At 37.5% G+C, this 24,972-nt stretch overlaps 3 protein-coding genes across 9 annotated transcripts; all 3 read right to left on the reverse strand.

The window, feature by feature from the left end:
• Positions 1–619: 619 nt before the first annotated feature.
• On the reverse strand, positions 620–9,765 carry LOC128242435 (uncharacterized). 7 transcript variants are annotated; one of them, XM_052959582.1, is made up of 10 exons: positions 9,122–9,765; positions 8,656–8,733; positions 8,379–8,459; positions 7,986–8,053; positions 4,122–4,199; positions 3,845–3,925; positions 3,451–3,518; positions 2,860–3,054; positions 2,510–2,625; positions 620–2,042 (listed from the first exon to the last, which is right to left on the reverse strand). In XM_052959582.1, the coding sequence occupies exons 6-10, from the start codon at positions 3,913–3,915 to the stop codon at positions 1,428–1,430; spliced, it is 1,065 nt and encodes a 354-aa protein (XP_052815542.1). In that variant the 5' UTR covers positions 3,916–3,925; positions 4,122–4,199; positions 7,986–8,053; positions 8,379–8,459; positions 8,656–8,733; positions 9,122–9,765; the 3' UTR covers positions 620–1,427. The 7 variants fall into 7 exon arrangements, 6 of the variants coding, with proteins under 6 accessions (XP_052815542.1, XP_052815547.1, XP_052815544.1 ...); XM_052959587.1 differs by having other exon boundaries at positions 2,503–2,625; XM_052959584.1 differs by lacking the exon at positions 8,656–8,733.
• A 2,106-nt stretch (positions 9,766–11,871) lies between these two features.
• LOC128244007 (uncharacterized) lies at positions 11,872–12,570 on the reverse strand. Its single transcript, XM_052962024.1, has one exon. It carries the CDS (start codon positions 12,568–12,570, stop codon positions 11,872–11,874), a length of 699 nt encoding a protein of 232 aa, XP_052817984.1.
• Positions 12,571–12,637: 67 nt separating this feature from the next.
• On the reverse strand, positions 12,638–16,707 carry LOC128244008 (uncharacterized). The gene is made up of 2 exons (XM_052962025.1): positions 16,644–16,707; positions 12,638–16,254 (listed from the first exon to the last, which is right to left on the reverse strand). Exon 2 carries the CDS (start codon positions 16,166–16,168, stop codon positions 12,638–12,640), a length of 3,531 nt encoding a protein of 1,176 aa, XP_052817985.1. The 5' UTR covers positions 16,169–16,254; positions 16,644–16,707.
• Positions 16,708–24,972: the final 8,265 nt, after the last annotated feature.

Genomic DNA, 24,972 nt, shown 5'->3' on the forward strand with positions numbered 1-24,972 from the left:
TAATTATGCGGCGCATTTTCGCATCAATTTGCGCATTTTTTCGCATTGTTGCCTGCTTCGCTTCGCCTCATCACTAGACGCATTTTCAAATGATCTTACTTTGGTTTTCGCATTTTCACATTAAAATAAAAACCTTCTCTCCGTCACTTTATACAAAGTTTGTTTTTTTACTGAACCAAATATATATATATATATATATATATATATATATATATATATTATAATAAATACTTACGGCGAAAAACGTTATATTTAGTAAAATTTCCATATTTAAAAACAGTAGGTATTGTTTTATTGTAGTGTAACCGATGCCGTGGACATTATAATCAAATTGTAAAGACCGACTCTGATGCTTATGTTCAATGTAATAAAGTATACATAATAAACACCAAGTCTGCAAAAATGGGTCCTAATGGGAAAAAAAGACATTTTCAGGTTTTTACATTTTCTGAATGTGCTATGTTTCAGAAATAAAGTCCTGAGGTTTTAAGCTGATATCTTTAAAATTGACTGATTGAGGACAAATTTCGCAATACCACTATTTTTATAAAATGGCGAAAAAAATGAAGGAAATGGAAACATAAGTAAATACAACTACCTTGATTTTAAGAGTCTGTATTCCATTAAAAATGAATACAACAATTTTTATTTCTGTGGAAATATTATCATAACATCAATTACATCATTTATGGAGAATATAACACCACATGTACATTTCATAGAAACGGTTGCCATGACTACAATGCTTTTACGAGAAATTTATCCAAATAAACGCAAAAACAGCTGAAATACATAAAATCACATTTGAATTTGATAGATTATGTTTGCAGGAAATATTTTAGTACAGCATTAAGATTTCAGCCAGCTATGTAGTAAAATAGAATGTTTACAGCAATTTTCCATAGACCCTTAAAAGAAAATCTGCCACTTTTCTTAAACAAGGTTAATTGTTCAAAAGTATTTCAGCTTATCCTTGTATTAATCAAAACACAAACATATTATTTTAACACAAGCAATAATTTAAAAGATCCAACTTGTCTGGTGAAATCAATTATTTTTTAAAATCAACAAGAAGACATGTTATATTTGGTTACCATAGCAACTTACTTATACCTAGAATCATTCATTTTTTGCTCATTTCATTCTTTTGGAGTTGTAAGATGACACAGAATGAAATGTATTTACAAGAAAAGCATTGACACATGCCTTATTTGATAAAATTGACAACAACCATATGCATGCAAGGAACATTGAAACTATATTAATGTATAACTAATAACATGTAGACTTATAATGTACACTTGCACATTTTACTGCCGTTATGTAGAAAATATGAATGCCATTATACTTTACTTATAGATGGCCAACTGTTCAATGATATTCCCATAATTGAAACGTATGTTTATACATAAGTATTCAATGATCAATCAAGTGTGTTTCTTTTGGTTGCCATGGAAACCATGCATTCCTAAAATCATGAATATTTTATCATTGTAACACAAAGAAAGATTTTTTTTGAATGTAAATGAAAACATAAAACTTGCACAAATACATGCCAATCTGTTTGTAGCAAGAAATAAACTACAACTTTTTGCTGAAACACACAGAGAAAGTGTTCTCAACTTTAGTTTTTTGGCCTTTGAATAGCCTTCTTTTGCAACTAATGGCAATGGGCATGTTGTGTTTTTAGCATTATCCGATCTGCAAAAGTCTCTAATTACATCATGCAAGTACCATTGCCTTTCAGCACATATTCCCTCACCAAAGATCTGCTCTGGCAGAACACCAATATCCACTTGGCAGGTTTTCAGTATGTTAATTTTCTCCTCAGGGGCATCAACAAACTTCCTTACTCTTACAATCCCAGGCTCGTTAGAAGATACCTCAAACGAATGGTATATCAAAATGTTCTTCAATGGTTTGAAAATGCCTTTGAAGAAGGTGCTCCAGTGAAAGAACGACACTGGTTTGCTGTTGCCATCAACAATATGTGGAATGCTGTGGCCATTACGGGATGACATGGCTACTGTGAAAGCCACCTCCTGTATTGAAGAAAAGCATTACATGGTGAATGAATTTCAGACAGAAACGATCCAATATGACATATTATATTGTCACCTTGGTGCAAGAACTCAATATCTGCTTCTATTTCTATTTCCAGTTATTGCGATATTGCACTAAGGTGATTATACGGAGCAGTACTCTTGCACTATAAAATGCCTGCATGAAGTATATAACATCATTGAATTTATTAATTACCTATTATATCTAAATATACATGATAATAAATGAACTTATTTTACATAATAATCAATTTAATATAACATAAGTCATATATGATTATTTTCAAATATTAACTATAAAAAATCCCATGTTCTTCATGCCACTTCGTATTAGTTTATAACTGTTTTTAAAAGAAGGAAATCAATCAATCTTAAAACATGTAAGTAATTAATGTCTGTAATTGTTTTAAAATATTGGTGTGGTAAAAATCAAACTCACTGAATACCTCAACTGTCTCTGCATCCATGTGTCTCCATCTGTTTTTCCAAAATCCAAAATGCCAGTCGCATACAATTTTGGTGTCGGCTAGCATCAGTGAGTACTGGATTGTCTTATGCCCTCCTGGAATAGAATAGTTAATTGTTAATAAGATCTCTTTATTTCAAATTAAACACTGAATTATATCTATTGTTTATTTTTAAAGTACAACAATTCAAAAGCTTTTAAAGCTATACATCTGTTTCACCCATCTATAGTGTTACTGAAAACCTTATGAGATAATTATAAAGCAATAACATAATTTAGTTTACATCATGAAACATATTTTTTTTTTCATTAAAACACAACAACTCTCACCTGTCAATGTTCTCCACACAGCATTACCAAGAACTGCATTATTTTTGTTTTGTCCTTGGCAATTGTCAAAGTGAAACTGAGCATGTGCCTCACCCAGGCCGTAGTTTTCAAGGTAATGGTGGAGGAAGCTGACAACTGTGTTTGCTACTTTGCCTGGGGCAACACCCTCATCACCAAGGTAAAACACCTGTTTCTCTGAAAAATATTTATCCGTCTTATCACTATTCTTAATCATCACCATCATCAGCAACAGAAGCAAAATTTAACAGCACCAGCATTCAACATTAATACAAAAACATTTAAAACATTTCTCATAACTAACATTTACCAAATAAATGTTCAGATACACATCCAATTCCAGATTTTGAGATGTACATGATGGCTATTGACCAATGGAAATGTTACATTCTTAATCAGTTTGTTTGAATGAAGTAAAACATTTATTGCTAAAAAGTGCTCATTCAATTCTCAATATTTAACATTTGATGTCAGGACATCTTATAATGACAGAGAACACATTGCAATTCAAAACTGTAAAAATATGAATTCAGATTTATATATAAGTAGTGAGTCATCAATAAATTAGCTTACCAGATCCTTCACAGCAAACTCCAATATACCTCACATCTCCTGGCAGTTTTGAAATACAGGGGTCTAACCTGCAGTAGATAAAAGCATTGAATTTGACCAAGTATCTGGTAATTAGAACCAGCATTTTTTTCTAAATATTAAAAGATTCAATTCTAAATCATGTAAAAAAGAATTCTAACATAAACACTTTACATTTATACACTATGAAGCCATTTAAGTAGAAACATACATTTACTGCAGTAAACCTTAGGCACTCACAAGTATGATACATCATGCAAATTACTCCACAATAAATCTTTTTAAAAATGATTATCTCTAGCAATAAGTTGCTAAATTTAGTAAAAAAAATCCATTTGATTATTTGATTGTACTTGATAGAAAAAAATCAACTAACATGTCGGATATCATGTGTGGAATATGAACCTGCTGTCCCAGCTGTAGTGGACGGTTGCATCTAAGGAACATGACTCTGCACCTAAAATTTATAATTTTTACATTTAAATTGATGGCCTAGAAGGGAATATATAAGTAAAATAAAATGATCTCATGGGTATCTTTTCATTCCGTTTCAGAATTTTATCCATGTTTTGAATATTTATACACTCAAAGTTTACATGTATTTACAAGCATAACAGGCATGAAAAAAAGCTTAGGTAAAATGTAAAAGTCACTTTTATTGATGCAGACTGTAACCGGACGAGGAATGTGAAGGCAAGACTGTGGTTGGTCCGATGTTTATTGTCGTAAAGCTTAAAATAGAAAAAAGGGCGCATTTACTATAATGCCCGATAACTTATTCAAGACACACAATCAGGGCGCAAAATCCCAAATGCCCGAAGCTTAATACAATCAGTAATAATCCAATTTACATTAAATAGCCAAGTAACCCACTGTAATACACGTTTAACACAATAGTACGAAAGGCATCTAGGACGAATCGACAAAAAATGAATCCCGAACGAAAAGCCGGGGATGCGAATATTACATTCTGTTACGAAACATACTAGGACGAATCTAATTTCAAGCAAGCAGCAAAAATACAACAAGAACTGCAAATTTCCGTGTCTACCCATAAAGAAACATATAAATTTACATCATATTCGTATATATTGGATTGCAAATCAAAGAAATGCTTACATTTATGGCCTTTTAAAGTATCGCAAAAGTTTGGCGTGGTTGAATAACTCTAAATTTTACCTTCACAAAGAAGAGTATTCAAACAAGATAAAACGTCCCATTCTGTTTCGCAACACTCCCCACCTGGTATGAAATACCACTACAATACTTAGATGTACATGTACATATATACTACATATACCTAATAAATCTCTACAAACAGTGTAGTTTCCTTTCATAAGTCTTTCCTCTGAATAGGATCAAAATATATTGTAATCGCTTTTCGAAATAACTATGTAGATATTTCAATGAATGATCACAACATAGAGTAGGCTAAACTAGATTTATAGAGTATGAAACAGTATTCCCATTTAAAAAAAAAATGTTAACAACTGGTTTATGATATTGATACACCCCCAATGTTCTCAGTCATATAAGCTCGATTGCAAAGTCTAACACAGACTCCAACTATAAAAGCGTGACAACAAGCAACTGATGCAATTTTCACAGCAGAACGTCTTAGGTAGCTTTAGCACGGCATGGTCAGGAAAAGGCGGCATATCTGGATGCGTTGCTCCATTGCCAACGCAGGCGGTTTAGTTCTGTCGTTGACTTGTATGCGTAGAAACTTGCGATAACACATTGAATTAAACTGAACACTCGAAAAAGAAGTGTTAACTCTCTGCGATATAGCAACAGATTCTCAAGATACTGAAAGCTATAGGAAACATGTTGGACCCAGATTAGATCCCATATAATATTGGATCCAATTTAAAACCCCAAATTGTTTAGACACAGCCTACATTAAATTTCTTAGAAAACTTAATGCTATACGGGTATAATTAGCATGAAACAAACAATAAAATGCAAATAAGAGAATCAAGCTTATGTAAAGAGTTCAACACTGACACTAAAGCACTTAGGTAGCACTGACACTGATGACTAGACTTATCACTTCACTTAATAGAATCACCATTTCGGACGCGTATATGTGGCGCACTTGCCAGTTTGCACTCGCGAAATCTGCATCCGGAACATTTCTATCGCTCACCCTCTTGACCGCGTTGGAGATCGGCCTAACATTTAGCACTGGTCTTCACACTCGATGAGTGTCACAAGTTTATTCACAGGCCTCACATAGGATCTAAGTTCTGAGTCGCCAGGGCGACTGACTTTGACCATCACTTTTCTAATGTGTCCGTCTTGGCTCGGAAATAGTTCTGTGATAACACCCATTGGCCAGTTATTTCGCTGAGAGTCATCTTCAATCATTAAAACAACATCACCAACGCGTAGATCTCTCTGTTTCGTAGGCCACCTTTTACGCTGTTGAAGTGTCTGGAGAAACTCAGTTCTCCAACGTTTCCAAAACATATCAGACAAACACTGAACACGACGCCATTGTGCTTTATACATGTCTTTCACACTGATTTCACTAAGATATTGTCCTTCTTCGGCGGGCTTCTGTGTAAGAAGCATTGCTGGACTTAACACTGTTGGACATTCTGGATCAGCGGACACTGCGACTAGCGGACGCGAATTAACAATGGAAGAGACTTCGGCCATAAATGTTGTCAGCACTTCATGAGTAATATCGCCGCGAATATCTGCAAACATGGACTCTAGGATTCGACGTACAACTCCAATAAGTCTTTCCCACACCCCACCCATGTGAGATGAGTGTGGCGAGTTGAACAGCCACACAGTTCGGTTAGAATCCATAAACTTCTTAGCGGTTGCATCCTCCACATTGATCGCGTCAATTTTCATACAGTCAGTTGCCCCGACAAAGTTTGTTCCTCTGTCAGAGCGGAATAAGCGCACTGGTCCCCTAAGCGCGATGAACCGACGCGTCGCGTTTATAAACGATGAAGTGCTGAGTTCTTCTATCACCTCTATATGTATTGCTCGTGTAGTCAAACAAGTGTACAGTACGGCCCATCGTTTGTTATGAGCCATTCCACCACGAGAACGTCGCGCAATGACGTTCCATGGCCCGAACACGTCAACTCCTACGGATGAGAAAGGTGCACCTGGTGATAGTCTATCCTCTGGTAAATCTGACATGATCTGAGACTCTGCTTTGCCGCGAAGTTTCTTGCACTTAAAACACTCATGAATGATACTACGCACTAGCCGCTTTACACCGATTACCCAGAAGCCTCCAGATCTGATAGCACCTTCGGAGAAGTTGCATCCTTGGTGTAGAACCTTTCCATGGTAGTTCAAGGTGACCAGTCTGCTCACAAAATGTCCTTTTGGCAGAATAACTGGATGCTTCTCCCTTGTACTAAGCTCACTGGCATGTTGCAGTCTACCACCAACTCTTAATAAACCATGTTCATCTATGAAGGGATTGAGTTCTGTATAGCACTGATTCTGGGTAGCTTCTGACTTGAAGCTATGCACTCCAGCTCGGGGAAAAACGCTTCCCTCTGTACTTCTCTGAGAATTATCCTTTCCGATTCCAAGAGTAAATCAGCTCGACTAATGTCCGACTCGTTCTTTCGACAGCGTGCCTTGCCTTTGAGTAAAGCGATCACTTTGATCATGAGTTCCCAGCTCTTGACGCCTTCAAATCGGTTTAGGCCAAGACTCTGAATTGTGCTTGTTTCTGTCTTCATGCACTGCACTAGTGGTCTAATTTCTCGGTCTTCTTCTTCAGCTTGTAGCTCATATGTATCTGTGTTGATCTGTAGCTCTGAATTTTTTTGAAATTCTGGGCCATTTATCCACTTGCTGTGCTGTAGCTGATCAGTCGGAATAGGTCATGTTCCTTGATCGGCTGGATTGTCATCCGTGGAAACATAGTGCCATTGTTCTCGAGCTGTTGACTTGAGTATTCGGGAAATGCGATTCTGCACGTAGATGTAGAACCGTCTTACCTTGTTGTTAAGATAACCAAGTACAACACGACTATCTGTGTAAAACTTCATCTTCTCTATGGCAACGCCAATCTGCTCGGATACTGTCTCAGCTATTTCCACAGCCATCACGGCAGCACAAAGCTCAAGCCTAGGTATAGTATGTCCGGACTGTGGAGCAACCTTACATTTAAGAAGAAATAAACTACAACTTTTTGCTGAAACACACAGAGAAAGTGTTCTCAACTTTAGTTTTTTGGCCTTTGAATAGCCTTCTTTTGCAACTAATGGCAATGGGCATGTTGTGTTTTTAGCATTATCCGATCTGCAAAAGTCTCTAATTACATCATGCAAGTACCATTGCCTTTCAGCACATATTCCCTCACCAAAGATCTGCTCTGGCAGAACACCAATATCCACTTGGCAGGTTTTCAGTATGTTAATTTTCTCCTCAGGGGCATCAACAAACTTCCTTACTCTTACAATCCCAGGCTCGTTAGAAAAAATGAATTCAGATTTATATATAAGTAGTGAGTCATCAATAAATTAGCTTACCAGATCCTTCACAGCAAACTCCAATATACCTCACATCTCCTGGCAGTTTTGAAATACAGGGGTCTAACCTGCAGTAGATAAAAGCATTGAATTTGACCAAGTATCTGGTAATTAGAACCAGCATTTTTTTCTAAATATTAAAAGATTCAATTCTAAATCATGTAAAAAGAATTCTAACATAAACACTTTACATTTATACACTATGAAGCCATTTAAGTAGAAACATACATTTACTGCAGTAAACCTTAGGCACTCACAAGTATGATACATCATGCAAATTACTCCACAATAAATCTTTTTAAAAATGATTATCTCTAGCAATAAGTTGCTAAATTTAGTAAAAAAAATCCATTTGATTATTTGATTGTACTTGATAGAAAAAAATCAACTAACATGTCGGATATCATGTGTGGAATATGAACCTGCTGTCCCAGCTGTAGTGGACGGTTGCATCTAAGGAACATGACTCTGCACCTAAAATTTATATTTTTTACATTTAAATTGATGGCCTAGAAGGGAATATATAAGTAAAATAAAATGATCTCATGGGTATCTTTTCATTCCGTTTCAGAATTTTATCCATGTTTTGAATATTTATACACTCAAAGTTTACATGTATTTACAAGCATAACAGGCATGAAAAAAAGCTTAGGTAAAATGTAAAAGTCACTTTTATTGATGCAGACTGTAACCGGACGAGGAATGTGAAGGCAAGACTGTGGTTGGTCCGATGTTTATTGTCGTAAAGCTTAAAATAGAAAAAAGGGCGCATTTACTATAATGCCCGATAACTTATTCAAGACACACAATCAGGGCGCAAAATCCCAAATGCCCGAAGCTTAATACAATCAGTAATAATCCAATTTACATTAAATAGCCAAGTAACCCACTGTAATACACGTTTAACACAATAGTACGAAAGGCATCTAGGACGAATCGACAAAAAATGAATCCCGAACGAAAAGCCGGGGATGCGAATATTACATTCTGTTACGAAACATACTAGGACGAATCTAATTTCAAGCAAGCAGCAAAAATACAACAAGAACTGCAAATTTCCGTGTCTACCCATAAAGAAACATATAAATTTACATCATATTCGTATATATTGGATTGCAAATCAAAGAAATGCTTACATTTATGGCCTTTTAAAGTATCGCAAAAGTTTGGCGTGGTTGAATAACTCTAAATTTTACCTTCACAAAGAAGAGTATTCAAACAAGATAAAACGTCCCATTCTGTTTCGCAACACTCCCCACCTGGTATGAAATACCACTACAATACTTAGATGTACATGTACATATATACTACATATACCTAATAAATCTCTACAAACAGTGTAGTTTCCTTTCATAAGTCTTTCCTCTGAATAGGATCAAAATATATTGTAATCGCTTTTCGAAATAACTATGTAGTTATTTCAATGAATAATCACAACATAGAGTAGGCTAAACTAGATTTATAGAGTATGAAACAGTATTCCCATTTAAAAAACAATGTTAACAACTGGTTTATGATATTGATACACCCCCAATGTTCTCAGTCATATAAGCTCGATTGCAAAGTCTAACACAGACTCCAACTATAAAAGCGTGACAACAAGCAACTGATGCAATTTTCACAGCAGAACGTCTTAGGTAGCTTTAGCACGGCATGGTCAGGAAAAGGCGGCATATCTGGATGCGTTGCTCCATTGCCAACGCAGGCGGTTTAGTTCTGTCGTTGACTTGTATGCGTAGAAACTTGCGATAACACATTGAATTAAACTGAACACTCGAGAAAGAAGTGTTAACTCTCTGCGATATAGCAACAGATTCTCAAGATACTGAAAGCTATAGGAAACATGTTGGACCCAGATTAGATCCCATATAATATTGGATCCAATTTGAAACCCCAAATTGTTTGGACACAGCCTACATTAAATTTCTTAGAAAACTTAATGCTATAAGGGTATAATTAGCATGAAACAAACAATAAAATGCAAATAAGAGAATCAAGCTTATGTAAAGAGTTAAACACTGACACTAAAGCACTTAGGTAGCACTGACACTGATGACTAGACTTATCACTTCACTTAATAGAATCACCATTTCGGACGCGTATATGTGGCGCACTTGCCAGTTTGCACTCGCGAAATCTGCATCCGGAACATTTCTATCGCTCACCCTCTTGACCGCGTTGGAGATCGGCCTAACATTTAGCACTGGTCTTCACACTCGATGAGTGTCACAAGTTTATTCACAGGCCTCACATAGGATCTAAGTTCTGAGTCGCCAGGGCGACTGACTTTGACCATCACTTTTCTAATGTGTCCGTCTTGGCTCGGAAATAGTTCTGTGATAACACCCATTGGCCAGTTATTTCGCTGAGAGTCATCTTCAATCATTAAAACAATATCACCAACGCGTAGATCTCTCTGTTTCGTAGGCCACCTTTTACGCTGTTGAAGTGTCTGGAGAAACTCAGTTCTCCAACGTTTCCAAAACATATCAGACAAACACTGAACTACGACGCCATTGTGCTTTATACATGTCTTTCACACTGATTTCACTAAGATATTGTCCTTCTTCGGCGGGCTTCTGTGTAAGAAGCATTGCTGGACTTAACACTGTTGGACATTCTGGATCAGCGGACACTGCGACTAGCGGACGCGAATTAACAATGGAAGAGACTTCGGCCATAAATGTTGTCAGCACTTCATGAGTAATATCGCCGCGAATATCTGCAAACATGGACTCTAGGATTCGACGTACAACTCCAATAAGTCTTTCCCACACCCCACCCATGTGAGATGAGTGTGGCGAGTTGAACAGCCACACAGTTCGGTTAGAATCCATAAACTTCTTAGCGGTTGCATCCTCCACATTGATCGCGTCAATTTTCATACAGTCAGTTGCCCCGACAAAGTTTGTTCCTCTGTCAGAGCGGAATAAGCGCACTGGTCCCCTAAGCGCGATGAACCGACGCGTCGCGTTTATAAACGATGAAGTGCTGAGCTTCTTCTATCACCTCTATATGTATTGCTCGTGTAGTCAAACAAGTGTACAGTACGGCCCATCGTTTGTTATGAGCCATTCCACCACGAGAACGTCGCGCAATGACGTTCCATGGCCCGAACACGTCAACTCCTACGGATGAGAAAGGTGCACCTGGTGATAGTCTATCCTCTGGTAAATCTGACATGATCTGAGACTCTGCTTTGCCGCGAAGTTTCTTGCACTTAAAACACTCATGAATGATACTACGCACTAGCCGCTTTACACCGATTACCCAGAAGCCTCCAGATCTGATAGCACCTTCGGTGAAGTTGCATCCTTGGTGTAGAACCTTTCCATGGTAGTTCAAGGTGACCAGTCTGCTCACAAAATGTCCTTTTGGCAGAATAACTGGATGCTTCTCACTTGTACTAAGCTCACTGGCATGTTGCAGTCTACCACCAACTCTTAATAAACCATGTTCATCTATGAAGGGATTGAGCTTCTGTATAGCACTGATTCTGGGTAGCTTCTGACTTGAAGCTATGCACTCCAGCTCGGGGAAAAACGCTTCCCTCTGTACTTCTCTGAGAATTATCCTTTCCGATTCCAAGAGTAAATCAGCTCGACTAATGTCCGACTCGTTCTTTCGACAGCGTGCCTTGCCTTTGAGTAAAGCGATCACTTTGATCATGAGTTCCCAGCTCTTGACGCCTTCAAATCGGTTTAGGCCAAGACTCTGAATTGTGCTTGTTTCTGTCTTCATGCACTGCACTAGTGGTCTAATTTCTCGGTCTTCTTCTTCAGCTTGTAGCTCATATGTATCTGTGTTGATCTGTAGCTCTGAATTTTTTTTGAAATTCTGGGCCATTTATCCACTTGCTGTGCTGTAGCTGATCAGTCGGAATAGGTCATGTTCCTTGATCGGCTGGATTGTCATCCGTGGAAACATAGTGCCATTGTTCTCGAGCTGTTGACTTGAGTATTCGGGAAATGCGATTCTGCACGTAGATGTAGAACCGTCTTACCTTGTTGTTAAGATAACCAAGTACAACACGACTATCTGTGTAAAACTTCATCTTCTCTATGGCAACGCCAATCTGCTCGGATACTGTCTCAGCTATTTCCACAGCCATCACGGCAGCACAAAGCTCAAGCCTAGGTATAGTATGTCCGGACTGTGGAGCAACCTTACATTTACCCAAAACGAAACCGACTTGAACCACACCTTTGGCGTTCTCATCTCTTAAGTAGGCAACAGAAGATATTGCTTTCTCTGATGCATCAGAGAAAACATGAATTTCTTGTCTCCCAGGTGGCGTTAAGACTGGTATACACATACGTGGGATATTGAGCTGTTCAAGCTCCGTCAATGATCTTCTCCAATTATCCCATTGCTGCATGTTCACTTCTAACAGGGGCTTGTCCCAGTCTAATGTCTCTTGTATCAGGTCTCGCATCAGCAATCTCCCCTGGTTGACAACTGGAGCCACGAAACCTAAGGGATCAAACAGCGAGTTCACCGTTGACAGCACTCCTCTGCGGGTTAATGGCTTTTCATCTTTTGACACACTGTATGTGAAAGAATCTGTCTCCAATTTCCAATTCATACCTAGGCTTCTCTGGGTAGGTAGAGTGTCTGACCCTATGCTTATGTCTTGAAGTTCTTTAGCCAAGTCAGCCTTTGGAAATGCTTTCATCACATCTTTGTTGTTTGAAAGCAATCTTATGCAGACGGAGATTGCCTCCCTCTTGAAGAGCCCTTTGAGTCCGTGTTACCAGGTCTACAGCTGTTGTAGCATCAGGAAAAGAGGATAGCCCGTCATCTACATAAAAGTCTCTCTCCACGAATTCTCTTACGTCTGTACCATAAACAGGTTCCATCTCTATTGCAGTCTTTTTCAAGCCATACGCTGCTATAGCCGGGGAAGGTGAATTGCCAAAGACGTGTGAGCACATTCGGTACTCTACCAGTTCTTGGTCCGGATCGTTGTCTTTAAACCATATGAAGCGCAGGTAGTTTCTGTGCGTCTCATGCACGCGGAATTGGAAGAACATCTGGCGTATATCAGCAGTAACTGCAACAGGGTGTCGTCTAAATCTCATTAAAACTCCCAAAAGGCTATTCATCAGATTTGGTCCTTGAATAAGTACTGAGTTCAATGAAGCCCCTTGGTATTGTGCAGCTGAATCAAAAACTACTCGAATTTGGTCTTTTTTCTTAGCATTATACACGCCGAAAATGGGCAGGTACCAGCATTCTTCTTTAGGCTGTAACGGAGGAGCTGGCTCAGCATAGCTGTTTTCGAAAATCCCTGCCATGAACTCGAGGAAGTGTTTCTGCTTCTTTGGGTCTCTTTTCAATGATGCTTGTAAGGAATGCGTCCTCTTCAAAGCTTGGTTTCTGTTATTTGGAAGTCTTTGTCTCGGGTTACGGAATGGAAGAGGGGCTGACCAACCCTCTGGCAACTTCTTTAAGTCTTTTGTCATGATTTCGAGAAACTCCTCATCCTCGGCAGAAAGACCTAATCTGTCATCATCAGGGGTACGGGCAAAAATGTCATTCAGAATGTCTGAAGATTGATCTGTTAGACGGTCTTTAAGCAAGAGACTATTTTCACATGTAGGAAATATAGATGCTCTGTTTGGTTCACGAATGTAAGTCTTGTTTACACACACCATTTTCGGAACATGCACTTTCCCGAGGCACGTTTCACCGATGATGACCCAACCGAAACTGAGCTCTTGCGCGAATGGGCACCCATTTGGTCCAAGTCTCTGTTTAAGGATGTGATGCGCTTCTGCTAAATCTCTTCCAATGAGCATCAGAATAGGCGCTTGATCATCAAGTTCTGGGATTTCTTCGGCCAAATCTTCTAAATGCGGATAGGCTCTTGCTACCTCAGGTGTTGGTATTTCAGCTCGAATGTCGGGAATTTGAGTGCATTCTGTAAGTGGTGGAAGCTCAAACCACCTCGTTCCGTCTAGGTTTTCTACTATGAAGCCACTAGCTCTGCGACCACTTGTGTTAACAGTACCGGAACATGAAGTTAAGGAGTAAGCCATCTCTTCAAAGCTCCCTGGGAAAATGTCAAAGAATTCTGGTCTTACTAATGACCGGTTACTCTGGTCGTCTATTACAGCATACATCTTCTTTCTGTTCTCTTCACCATTTCTGTGTACATTCACGCAGACGATCTTCGCGCAAGAGCGCCCGCTTCTGTCTTGGCCGCAAACCTGAGCACATGCAGTGCGTATTTCCGTTGTTCTTTTAGGAGCTTTCTCCCCACCATGCATCTCTGTCTTTTCAGCATGGGTATTATCATGACCAGAAGCAATGTCAAAATGTAAGGCTGTTGCATGGGCACCTTTGCACCGATTACACTGCACCTTCTTCTTGCAGTCCCGCGCAAGATGAGAGCTCTCTAAACAGCACTTGAAACAAATATTCTTGTCGCGTATAAACTTTCTTCTAACCACAATTGGCTTTCCCTGAAATGTACGACAAGAATTCAAGGTGTGACCTTCCACGTGGTGAAATGGGCATTGAATAGGGGTAGACTCTTGGGCTGCCGCTCCCTGCGATCTGTTTTCAGCTGTTGATGAATATACCTCTGTCTTATATGCAGCCATTTTGTTTCTTTGTTGCGGAGGGTTGACAGGTTTGGTGTAACTTTCGTACATGAATCCCGGATCATTTCGCACTTTACTTATTTCACGTACATAGTTGACGAAGTATGAGAAGGGCGGAAAGGGAACATTTCGGTTCGCCTTGTACTTTGCTGCTCTGGAAGTCCATCTTTCCTGCAAATTATGTGGCAGTTTGTTCACTATCGGTATGACGCCGCGTGAAGTGTTCATATATGATAGCAAATCTGTGTATGTTGGATTTTTCATGTGATTCTGAATTTCGTCCAAAATATCCACAAGTTCGAAGAGCTTCTTAGAGTCTTTTACACCTAACCTCGGAAAGTTCTGTATCTTGTTTCTTAGTGAAGCTTCTACGATTTCAGGTGCCCCATACCTTTCGTCAAGTCTGTCCCACAGTTTTATTACACCACTTTCGGGGCATGAAGAGCTAGATGCTCGAGCACTAACAGCATATTTCACTGAATCGGTACCTAGCCATTTGACTAACAAATCTAGTTCTTCTCTCACACCAACACCAAGTTCTTCTATGACACTCTGAAATGTGGTCTTCCAGACAGGGTAGTTTTCTGGTTTATCATCAAATTTGGTAAGTCGAGAGAAAAGCAAATCTTTCCGCAGAAGGAAACGCGAAAGTTCTGATGCGACATCTTTATTTGAAACTTGAGGCACAAACTCTTTGGCCTTTGCATTTAATTCATTTGTGACGGATTTCTCTGAATGTTGGGACACACTTTGATGTTCAGCAAGTGATTCAACATATTGTCTTGTTATATCTTTCTTTGTACTTTTTGGAAGCTCATTAGGAATGTCTCGATGTGAGCTGAGCAATTCATCACAAATTGTTTCTTGTTCATATACTTCAAGTTCTGCTTCAGCGACTTTCACTATTTCATCCTCTTTTAACGCTTTAATTTCACCTTCAATGTCCACTCTTTTCTTGAGCAAGGCCGTTTCCTTTTCTATCATTGATTTTCTTGCTAAGGCTGCGCTCGCTTTAGCTTTCGCTTGAGTAGTTAGTGAAACGTTGGAACTTCTTGAAGAATTTGTTCTATGACTTGACCCCGATTTTTCACTTCTTTTAGAATTGTTGCTTTTTACCGAGAATGAAGCCGTTTCATTGAAATGTTCAATCTGTCCATCTGTTTGCTTAAGAACTGTGTTGACTTTATCGTCACGATGCCTGTCTGTCACAATCTGTGTTTCTAACAACATAATACTGTCAGGAGTATGGACACTATCTAAATAGTCACAATAGTGTCTTGTGGACACTCGATATTCACCGTATAGCATGCATAAATTTCTCTGATATTGTTTAAGTTCACTGAGTGAACGAGCGTTAACATACTCTTTAAGAGCCACATCTACACTGTCCCAAGTGGCTACAAGTCTATGTTCGTAATCATCGATTTTCTGATGGTATATATCAAGAGCCTTCTCAGTAAGTCTTCTAACTCTCCTCCCATCTATCTGTTCATATTCACCGTCACCATTCTCTGCTGGACCACCATTCTCTGCTGGACCGTTGTCTATATGCCTGCTCCCAGGGTCCGAAGCCATGATACGAAGTGCCAAAATCTTTACTGTAACCGGACGAGGAATGTGAAGGCAAGACTGTGGTTGGTCCGATGTTTATTGTCGTAAAGCTTAAAATAGAAAAAAGGGCGCATTTACTATAATGCCCTGATAACTTATTCAAGACACACAATCAGGGCGCAAAATCCCAAATGCCCGAAGCTTAATACAATCAGTAATAATCCAATTTACATTAAATAGCCAAGTAACCCACTGTAATACACGTTTAACACAATAGTACGAAAGGCATCTAGGACGAATCGACAAAAAATGAATCCCGAACGAAAAGCCGGGGATGCGAATATTACATTCTGTTACGAAACATACTAGGACGAATCTAATTTCAAGCAAGCAGCAAAAACACAACAAGGACTGCAAATTTCCGTGTCTACCCATAAAGAAACATATAAATTTACATCATATTCGTATATATTGGATTGCAAATCAAAGAAATGCTTACATTTATGGCCTTTTAAAGTATCGCAAAAGTTTGGCGTGGTTGAATAACTCTAAATTTTACCTTCACAAAGAAGAGAATTCAAACAAGATAAAACGTCCCATTCTGTTTCGCAACACAGACTGACATGCAAAAAATGATAACTCAATATCCAGCATGTTAATTAAAATAGATCAATAGAATTTAACATATTATATTTTAATTTTAAGATTAGAAAATCTGGAAGCATGACATAAGACAGCTAAAACTATAGGGCATAGAAATTCATTAACCAAAGCACACTTTCAACTGTATTGTTTTATTGTTGTCTGTTTTTGGTTTAGCTAAGACTTTATGTGGGCAAAACTCACGCCATACTCTGGTAAAAGTACTAAGACTAATACTTCTAGCACCATCTATTTCTTTCATATTCAACATGAACGTCTGCTCGTGACTTATCAGATGGCAACAACAACTCTACTATTGCGGTGGTTTGGAAGTCTTACAGGAAGGGGCGTTGCATTGTCAGATGCATAGCAGATGAGGAACTTTCTTATGTTTTCCCTTTCCTCAAATGTGATTGCATTATGAGGTGGTCTTTTGGTATTACCATGAGTCCTAGCAATCAATCCATCATTGTCAAGAGAGCGACCAATTCGTTTTAGTTTCTCCTTTCCGATGTTGTATGCGAAACAGAATATTTCACGGCAAACTTCAACCTTCTTAATATAAAACTTTTGACTGCTCGTACGAAAATTCCAACTGTAATACAGCTGTAAAAGACCCGTAAATGAGGAGTAAAGTCACATTTACAGGTGTAAACCGCCTGGAAAATGAATTTGAGCAGGAAAAGCATTTATATTTACAGGCGTAATCTCATTGCGCAGGCGGGATTTCTTATTTTACAGGTGTAAAAAAAATCTGACTGTAAATTTCAACTTTGAATGCTTTCATGACTTAATTTACATCAGAGTGGTGCTATTTGGACCTGTAAAACAAATTACAGCTGTAAAATTGAACATAGAATTTTTCTGAGCCTTATTGTGTAGAAAAAAAGTTAACTTATTTCATACACTGCTGTTAATTTAAACTTAGGTGTTTTTGTCTAGAATAAAAGATGAAAGTGGAAAATGAGTTTAAAAATACTTTTATCTTTATAGTAGCAGTGCATAAGAATATCTTTTAAAAACTAATTATTTCATTGTAAAGTTAACATTTAAATTTAAAATATTCTGCAATTCAAACTCTTTCTAATATGACTTAAATTGAGAAAAAAAATATGTTTAATTTCAGAATTAATTTTTGTAATTACACTGTTGGTGCTTGAATAAATGATTGCATACAACAAACCAATTTTGTTATATTTCTACTAAATGTAATTTCTTGGTAATATTTCTAAATATAATCATGATTTAATTTATATCAATTGTAGAAAATCCTAATTTTATAGCAATGCACATCTATATCTTAATGAACAATAGGTAAAGTGCTGAAAAGTTTACCATTGCTACATGTTAAGCAAAATTTTCTCTCCATGAGTCCAGGTATATCACACCCTGGGCTTATCAGTTCATTCAAGGATCAGGCAATATACATGTAGCTTCCTGGAGAGTCTAAGCCAATCAGCGTCAGGTTAACATTCATCTGTGTAGGAAATTCAAATGTAGAAGAAATGGAGAAGATTCATGTAAACATGGTGGTTTCTTAAGCTTTCATATTTTGGATGGATAAACCTTTTTCCTAAGGTAAGAATTAACAGTTTCAACATGTATCTTTAATAATATGACACAGTAAAAAGAACATAAATACAATATGGTTGTGATTAAGTATACTGTTTCTGCAATTCTGGCAGCATTTAACTAATGTCTGTGTTATGCTGACACTGAACCTCCATTAACACAATGTCTCACTGGGATGCTTTGAAGCCTCGTGATTGTAATACAGGTGTGTATAATTATATAAATACCTGCACCAGTTCTATAACTTATCAGTAAAAGTTGCATTTAACTTTAATGTACTCTTATCGATATAATTTTCCAACTAAGCCGTCTTTATTTATCATTGGTGATCATGTCGGTGTGTATGTATATATGCCTTATGATTTGATTTTATTACTATATAGATGACCAATGTTGTACCCAAGGTGACAAAGATTAGGATCCCGTGTGACCAGACAAGATATGATGGGAAAATTGGAAAGCTTAAGAACATGAAAGGCAGTCCCTGCTACATGGTGGGTTGCTTAATCATCTGTTATTTCATTGAGTTTCAACTGTGAACTTTTATATTTTTATAAACCCATGTAGGCATGAAGTAGAAATATAAATGTTTTTATAACAGTAACATGTTTAAAACTTAGCTATAGATCATGGCAGTAAATGAGTAGTGATGAGAAATTATAGCAGTTGCAGTTGTTTGTGATTGCAGGTCAAACTCCTGGAACACGGTCATATTCTGATGGACAGAGATCTTAAAGAAAGGCGTGCTCTGCAGCAAGGACAGTGCATTCAACTGAAAAGTGGACCAACATTTTTTTAACATTTATGCATTCTGTTTGATAATGATCTCGTCTGGCATTTTCATTATCCAATGAGTTATGCCTTTATCCGCTGTGCTAGGGGAACAAATAGATTTCAGAAAAATGTTTAAACGTGTAGTGCCAATTATAAAAAGTGACTATAAGAAATGCCATTGATTTTGTTTTCTTATACACATTTAGGATGTTTAATTTCATTGTGTGAGCTCCTTTACCTTTTTTTAGTTTTGTAATTCAATAAAGATTAATGCTCTTGTTAAATGCATGCAAAAAATTATGACTGTAATGGGTTTTTTTTATTTGTTGTTTTTTAAATTATAGACAAGAATAAATGTTTTAACTGCATTATTGTAGCCCAGAGCCCTGTAAATTCTACACCTGTAAATTTGAAATTACGCCTGTAAATTCTTCACCTGTAAATCTGAAATTACGCCTGTAAATCTGAAATTATAACGCCTGTAAATTCTACACCTGCAAATCTGAAATTACGCCTGTAAATTCTACACCTGTAAATCTAAAATTACGCCTGTAAATTCTAGACCTGTAAATTGGAAATTACACCTGTAAAATATTGCTGAGAATTACGCCTAATTTAAATATTTCGCGCAATTTTACAGGTCGTTTACACCTGTATTACAGGTCTTTTACACCTGTAAATGAACTTTGATTAAAGTGAATTCCAGCTGTAATTCTTAGAATTACAGTTGTAAAATCATGAAAAAACACAGGTCCTTTACAGGTCTTTTACTGGTCTTTTACAGTTGGAAATTTTGTACAGGGGCCTAACCCTCGCCTGCCATTTATGTTTACTACTGTCAGTTTGTTGGCCATTTTTTCTTTGGCACAACATGGCTGATTTAATAACAAGATCAAGTTCATCTGTCTGCAAACCAGCTGAATACATACGTTTGAGTCAGTAATATCATACTATCAACAACTTGACTGCATGGTTTGCCATAAAGATTTTTACACTTGCAGGTCTGAGCAAAGAAATCATCAGTTTTCTTTCTCTGTCTTATTTAATAAATCCTCTGCAGAAGGTATTACATATATCATCATCTGATTCATCATTGACAGAATTACTTTCATGGCTAGAATCATTTTCTGAATCAGACTGACTATATTCTATCTCACTTGCACCAGAACCCTCTGGACACAAAACTTCATGAAAATAAAGTCTATCAACTTCTAATAACTCTTCGTGAAATAAATGGTCTTGGCTTAATTCGTAGGGGATGGTGCTTGCTTGACTCAACTGGGACATTTTCATAAGCTTCCTAGTCAAATAGCCTCCAAGTCAAATAGCCTCCAAGCAAATAGCCCCCATTTTTGTCAAAAAGCCCCCACTCACATTTTAAAGTTGGTCAAATAGCCCCCCAAAAACGCCCCCACTTTTTTTTATATGTTTATATGCATACTTATGTTATCCCAAAACATTTTTAAACCTTTAATTTGATAAAATTAAGTGCAAATAACATTATAAATCTGTTTTTAAATATATAATATGAATAATATATTGTTACTTAAAATCTACATTTTAAATGTTTCTAAGTCATAAGTTATTTTTTTGTGTTTTTCTTTATTTTTTACGCAGCAAAATTGAATAACAACAAGAATATATATAATATAACCTTTTTTTAATTTTGAAATAATTTACATATTAATTATTCACATCACATTTACAATGTATGGTGAATACATAATAATAAAGTTCTTATTCAGATGTCACTGATTTTCAGTATCATTTGTGTGCACATATATTGATGCAATCTTTTTTAGTAGGCAGGTGTCGGTCAGATCGCCAGATCGGTACAGGTCCCATGCAGCAACTCAACATTTAAAACATATAGCCTTCAAATAATAATAATAATAATGATAATGCATAACAAATACACCAAAAGGGCAAAAACTAACCTGTATTGCACGTGCGGTGCTGCCATCTCCCGCACTGCTCGCATTCCACTCCATGCTGCTAAGGCCACACCTCCTTCTCACAATCTACACAAGGATAGTCCATTTTGCAACCAAACACTCACAATTAATAAATATGATTTAATAAAAATGAAAAAATCCAATATACACTAAAAAATTGTCAATACAACTTAACAAAAATGAATAATCCAATATACTGGCTTAGGTCACAAATTCGAACACTTTTTGAGGTTTTTCACAATCATCTTGGATAGTTTTTGTTGTAATAAGATAAAATTGCGTATAAAACATCTTTGGTTAAAAGATAAAATTGCGTATAAAACATCTTTGGTTAATGTGACAACATCTGCCAAACTACAGGGTCACGACCTCATAAATTTTATGTCGAAAATCCTTCATTATATGGGCAGTAAATCATCCTTAAATTTATGCTATGGAGGGCACAAATACTGACCACTTGCAAAGCGAAAATACATGGTCATAGAATTATAATTAATAAGTATGCTATATTAAATTAATAAGTATGCTATATTAAATAGCACTTAGCTGTCAAGTCTGATGTTTTATACGCAATTTTATCTTTTAACCAAAGATGTTTCATACGCAATTTTATCTTATGACCCTCAAACTTGACATTTAGATTTTATTGTTTCCGATGTTTTTCAAAACATGCAGTTCAAATGTAAAGCGTGAATTCTATTTATAACAAGAGATGTTTTAAGATTATGACCATTCAAAGTGTGAGGATAGAGTTTGTTATGACCATGACCGTTGACTCTATGACCTCAAAATCCATAGGAGTCATCAGCTGGTCACCAAAATTCTAAATGTCAAGTTTGAGGGTCATGGGTGCAGGCATTGACAAGTTATCACACAGACAGGCTTTTTTCATTCAAGGTCACTGTGACCTTGACCTTTGACCCAATGACCCCTTAAATCATAAGGGGTCATCTACAGGTCAGACACAACTCCAAGTCAGGTTTGAGGGCCATGGGTGCAGGCATTGACAAGTTATCACACAGACAGGCTTTTTTCATTCAAGGTCACTGTGAACTTGACCTTTGACCCAATGACTCCTAAAATCAATAAGGGTCATTTCCTGGTCAGGCCCAACTTCCATGTCAAGTCTGATGATCATAGATTCAGTCGTTGTTGAGATATCACTGGGAGAAGATTTGTTTACTTTTTTGTGTTAAAGGTTACTGTGACCTTGACCTTGGCCAGATGAACCCCAATGTCAATAGGGGTCATCTACTGGTCAGGCCTAACCTTCATGTCAAGTTTGATGACCATAGGTCCAGAAATTGTCGAGTTTGCTTTCAAGATCACTGTGACCTTGACCTTTGACCCCTTAAATCAATAGGGGTCATCTACTGGTCAGGCCCAACCTCCAAGTCAAGTTTAATGGCCATGGGCGCAGGCATTGTTGAGTTGTCACACGGACAACCTTTTACTATTCAAGGGCACTTCTACCTTGACCTTTGGCCTGATGACCCGAAAAATTAATAGAGGCAATCTACTGGTCAGGCCCAATATCCAAGTCAGGTTTGAGAGCCATTGGTGCAGGCATTGTCAAGTTGTCACTCACACAATCTTTAACCAGTCAAGGTCACTGCGACCTTGACCTTTGGTCCGATGAACCCCAAAAACAATAGGGGTCATCTACTGGTCATGCCCAACCTCCAAGTCAAGTTTGAGGGCCATGGGTAAAGGCTTGGCCAAGTTATCACTCAACAACCTTTTACCACTCAAGGTCACTGTGGCCTTGACATTTGGCCCAATTACCCCTAAAAACAATAGGGGTCATCTACTGGTCAAGCCCAACCTCCAAGTCAAGTTTGAGGGCCATGGGTGCAGGCATTGTCAAGTTATCATTCAGACAACTTTTTACCATTCAAAGTCACTGTGACCTTGACCTTTGGCCAGATGACCCCCAAAAACAATAGGGGTCATCTACTGGTCAGGCCAAACCTCCAAGTCAATTTTGAGGGCCATGGATGCAGGCATTGTTGAGTTATCACACACACAACCTTTTACCATTCAAGGTCACTGTGACCTTGACCTTTGGCCCGACGACCCTCAAAAACAAAAGGTGTCATCCACTGGCCAGGCCCATCCTCCAAGTCAAGTTTGAAGGCCATGGGTGCAGGCATTGTCAAGTTATCTCTCAGACAACCTTTTTACCATTTAAGGTCACTGTGACCTTGACCTTTGGCCCGATGACCCCCTAAAATTATAGGGGTCATCTACTGGTCAGGCCCAACCTCCAAGTCAAGTATGAGGGCCATGGGTGCAGACATTGTTGAGTTATCGCTCGGACAACCTTTTACCATACAAGGTCACTGTGACCTTGACCTTTGGCCCGATGATCCCCCAAAACAATAGGGGTCATCTACTGGTTGGGCCCAACTTTCATATCAAGTTTTATGACCATAGGGATAGGCATTGCTGAGTTATCACTCGGACAAGCTTTAAAATAATTTCACCATTAAATGTCACCCTATTGATTTTAGGGCTCATCTGGTCAAAGGTCAAGGTCACAGTGACCTTTAATGGTAAAATTATTTTAAAGCTTGTCCGAGTGATAACAAGTCAAGTCAAGTTTAATGGCCATGGGCGCAGGCATTTTTGAGTTATCACACGGACAACCTTTTACTATTCAAGGGCACTTTGACCTTGACCTTTGGCCTGATGACCCCTAAAATTAATAGAGGCAATCTACTGGTCAGGCCCAATCTCCAAGTCAAGTTTGAGGGCCATTGGTGCATGAATTGTTGAGTTATCAATCAGACAAGCTTTTGTCTACCGACAGACCGACCGACCTACTGACCGACATGTGCAAAGCAATATATCCCTCTTCTTCTTCACATGTAGATTGATTGTGATTGATACATTCATTCATTCATTCATTCATTGAGTGAGTGAATTTTGGTTTGTTTCAAATACTTTTACACTTTTACGGCTAAAATTCATTATCAAAATATAGAAATGCAGATTCTTAAAAATATAGTGTGTTATAGCCTTACCCCCATCAGGGCCTCGCAGTGACCTGGATCTATTTATATTATGCTTATAAATAGAAGGTCACACTTTATGATGTTTTTGAGTCGATTGTTTCCGTATCATTTAATTTGGATTCAAATACTGAGCGGTTCTTGAGTTTGATTAGAAATGAAAACAAACTATGACGGAATAGCAATCTATTTTTAGATAAAATATCATTTTTTAAGCGATCGGGATTTACATACTCCATTTCACCGAGTGAATGGTGATTCACTGTGCATGAAATGAACGTTTTGCGTTCATGAATCAAAATATTTTGTGAATGTGTACTTCAGCAGAGGCTGAGGTTTGAACTAAATATTATTCATGCCAAGTTTGAAGTTACTAGAACCAAAACTCGCAAAGATATTGTTAAAAAACTGTAAAAATGTTCGGATTTACAAACTCAACCAGTATATCTTAAAAATATTACAATATACCTTCAAAAATTTATACAAATATCTTGAAAATATTACTACTTACCTTCAAATGTATCCCGGAGCAACCGGTTTTCGACCACCTAAGGATTATTTACATTTCAATCATAAATAAGTGATTATAAAAGATAAATGTTTGTGTGTACCATTTAAAGCAATCATTCATCTTTGTAAAAACAAAAAAAATAAAATCTGTTTCAATCATCTGTTGTTTATAATTTGCATCCAAAATGGTGGCTGTCACATGTTTTATTTGACCTAAATACAACCTGTTTTCGACCATGACCTTTAACTATACTTCAGAACAAAAGTTTGTGCACAATAGTTTTCATGTTATTTGTATTATTTGTTTTAACTGTTTAAAGTACTATATTTTTTTTTAAATAATTAAACGTTTACATATTTG

Source organism: Mya arenaria, chromosome 8 (assembly GCF_026914265.1).
Source record: "Mya arenaria isolate MELC-2E11 chromosome 8, ASM2691426v1".
Classification (NCBI taxonomy): Eukaryota; Metazoa; Mollusca; class Bivalvia; order Myida; family Myidae; genus Mya; species Mya arenaria.

What these genes read in the sequence shown, in the direction of transcription:
- LOC128242435 (XM_052959584.1), bottom strand. Translation starts at nt 3,915, where the DNA reads ATGTTCCTTAGATGCAACCGTCCACTACAGCTGGGACAGCAGGTTCAT. An exon ending in CCACACATGATATCCGACAT is followed by an intron (nt 3,519 to 3,844) that starts GTTAGTTGATTT and finishes TATCTACTGCAG; the next exon opens with GTTAGACCCCTGTATTTCAA. An exon ending in TGGATGCAGAGACAGTTGAG is followed by an intron (nt 2,043 to 2,509) that starts GTATTCAGTGAG and finishes TCTTCAATACAG; the next exon opens with GAGGTGGCTTTCACAGTAGC.
- LOC128244007 (XM_052962024.1), bottom strand. Translation starts at nt 12,570, where the DNA reads ATGAATTGGAAATTGGAGACAGATTCTTTCACATACAGTGTGTCAAAA.
- LOC128244008 (XM_052962025.1), bottom strand. Translation starts at nt 16,168, where the DNA reads ATGGCTTCGGACCCTGGGAGCAGGCATATAGACAACGGTCCAGCAGAG.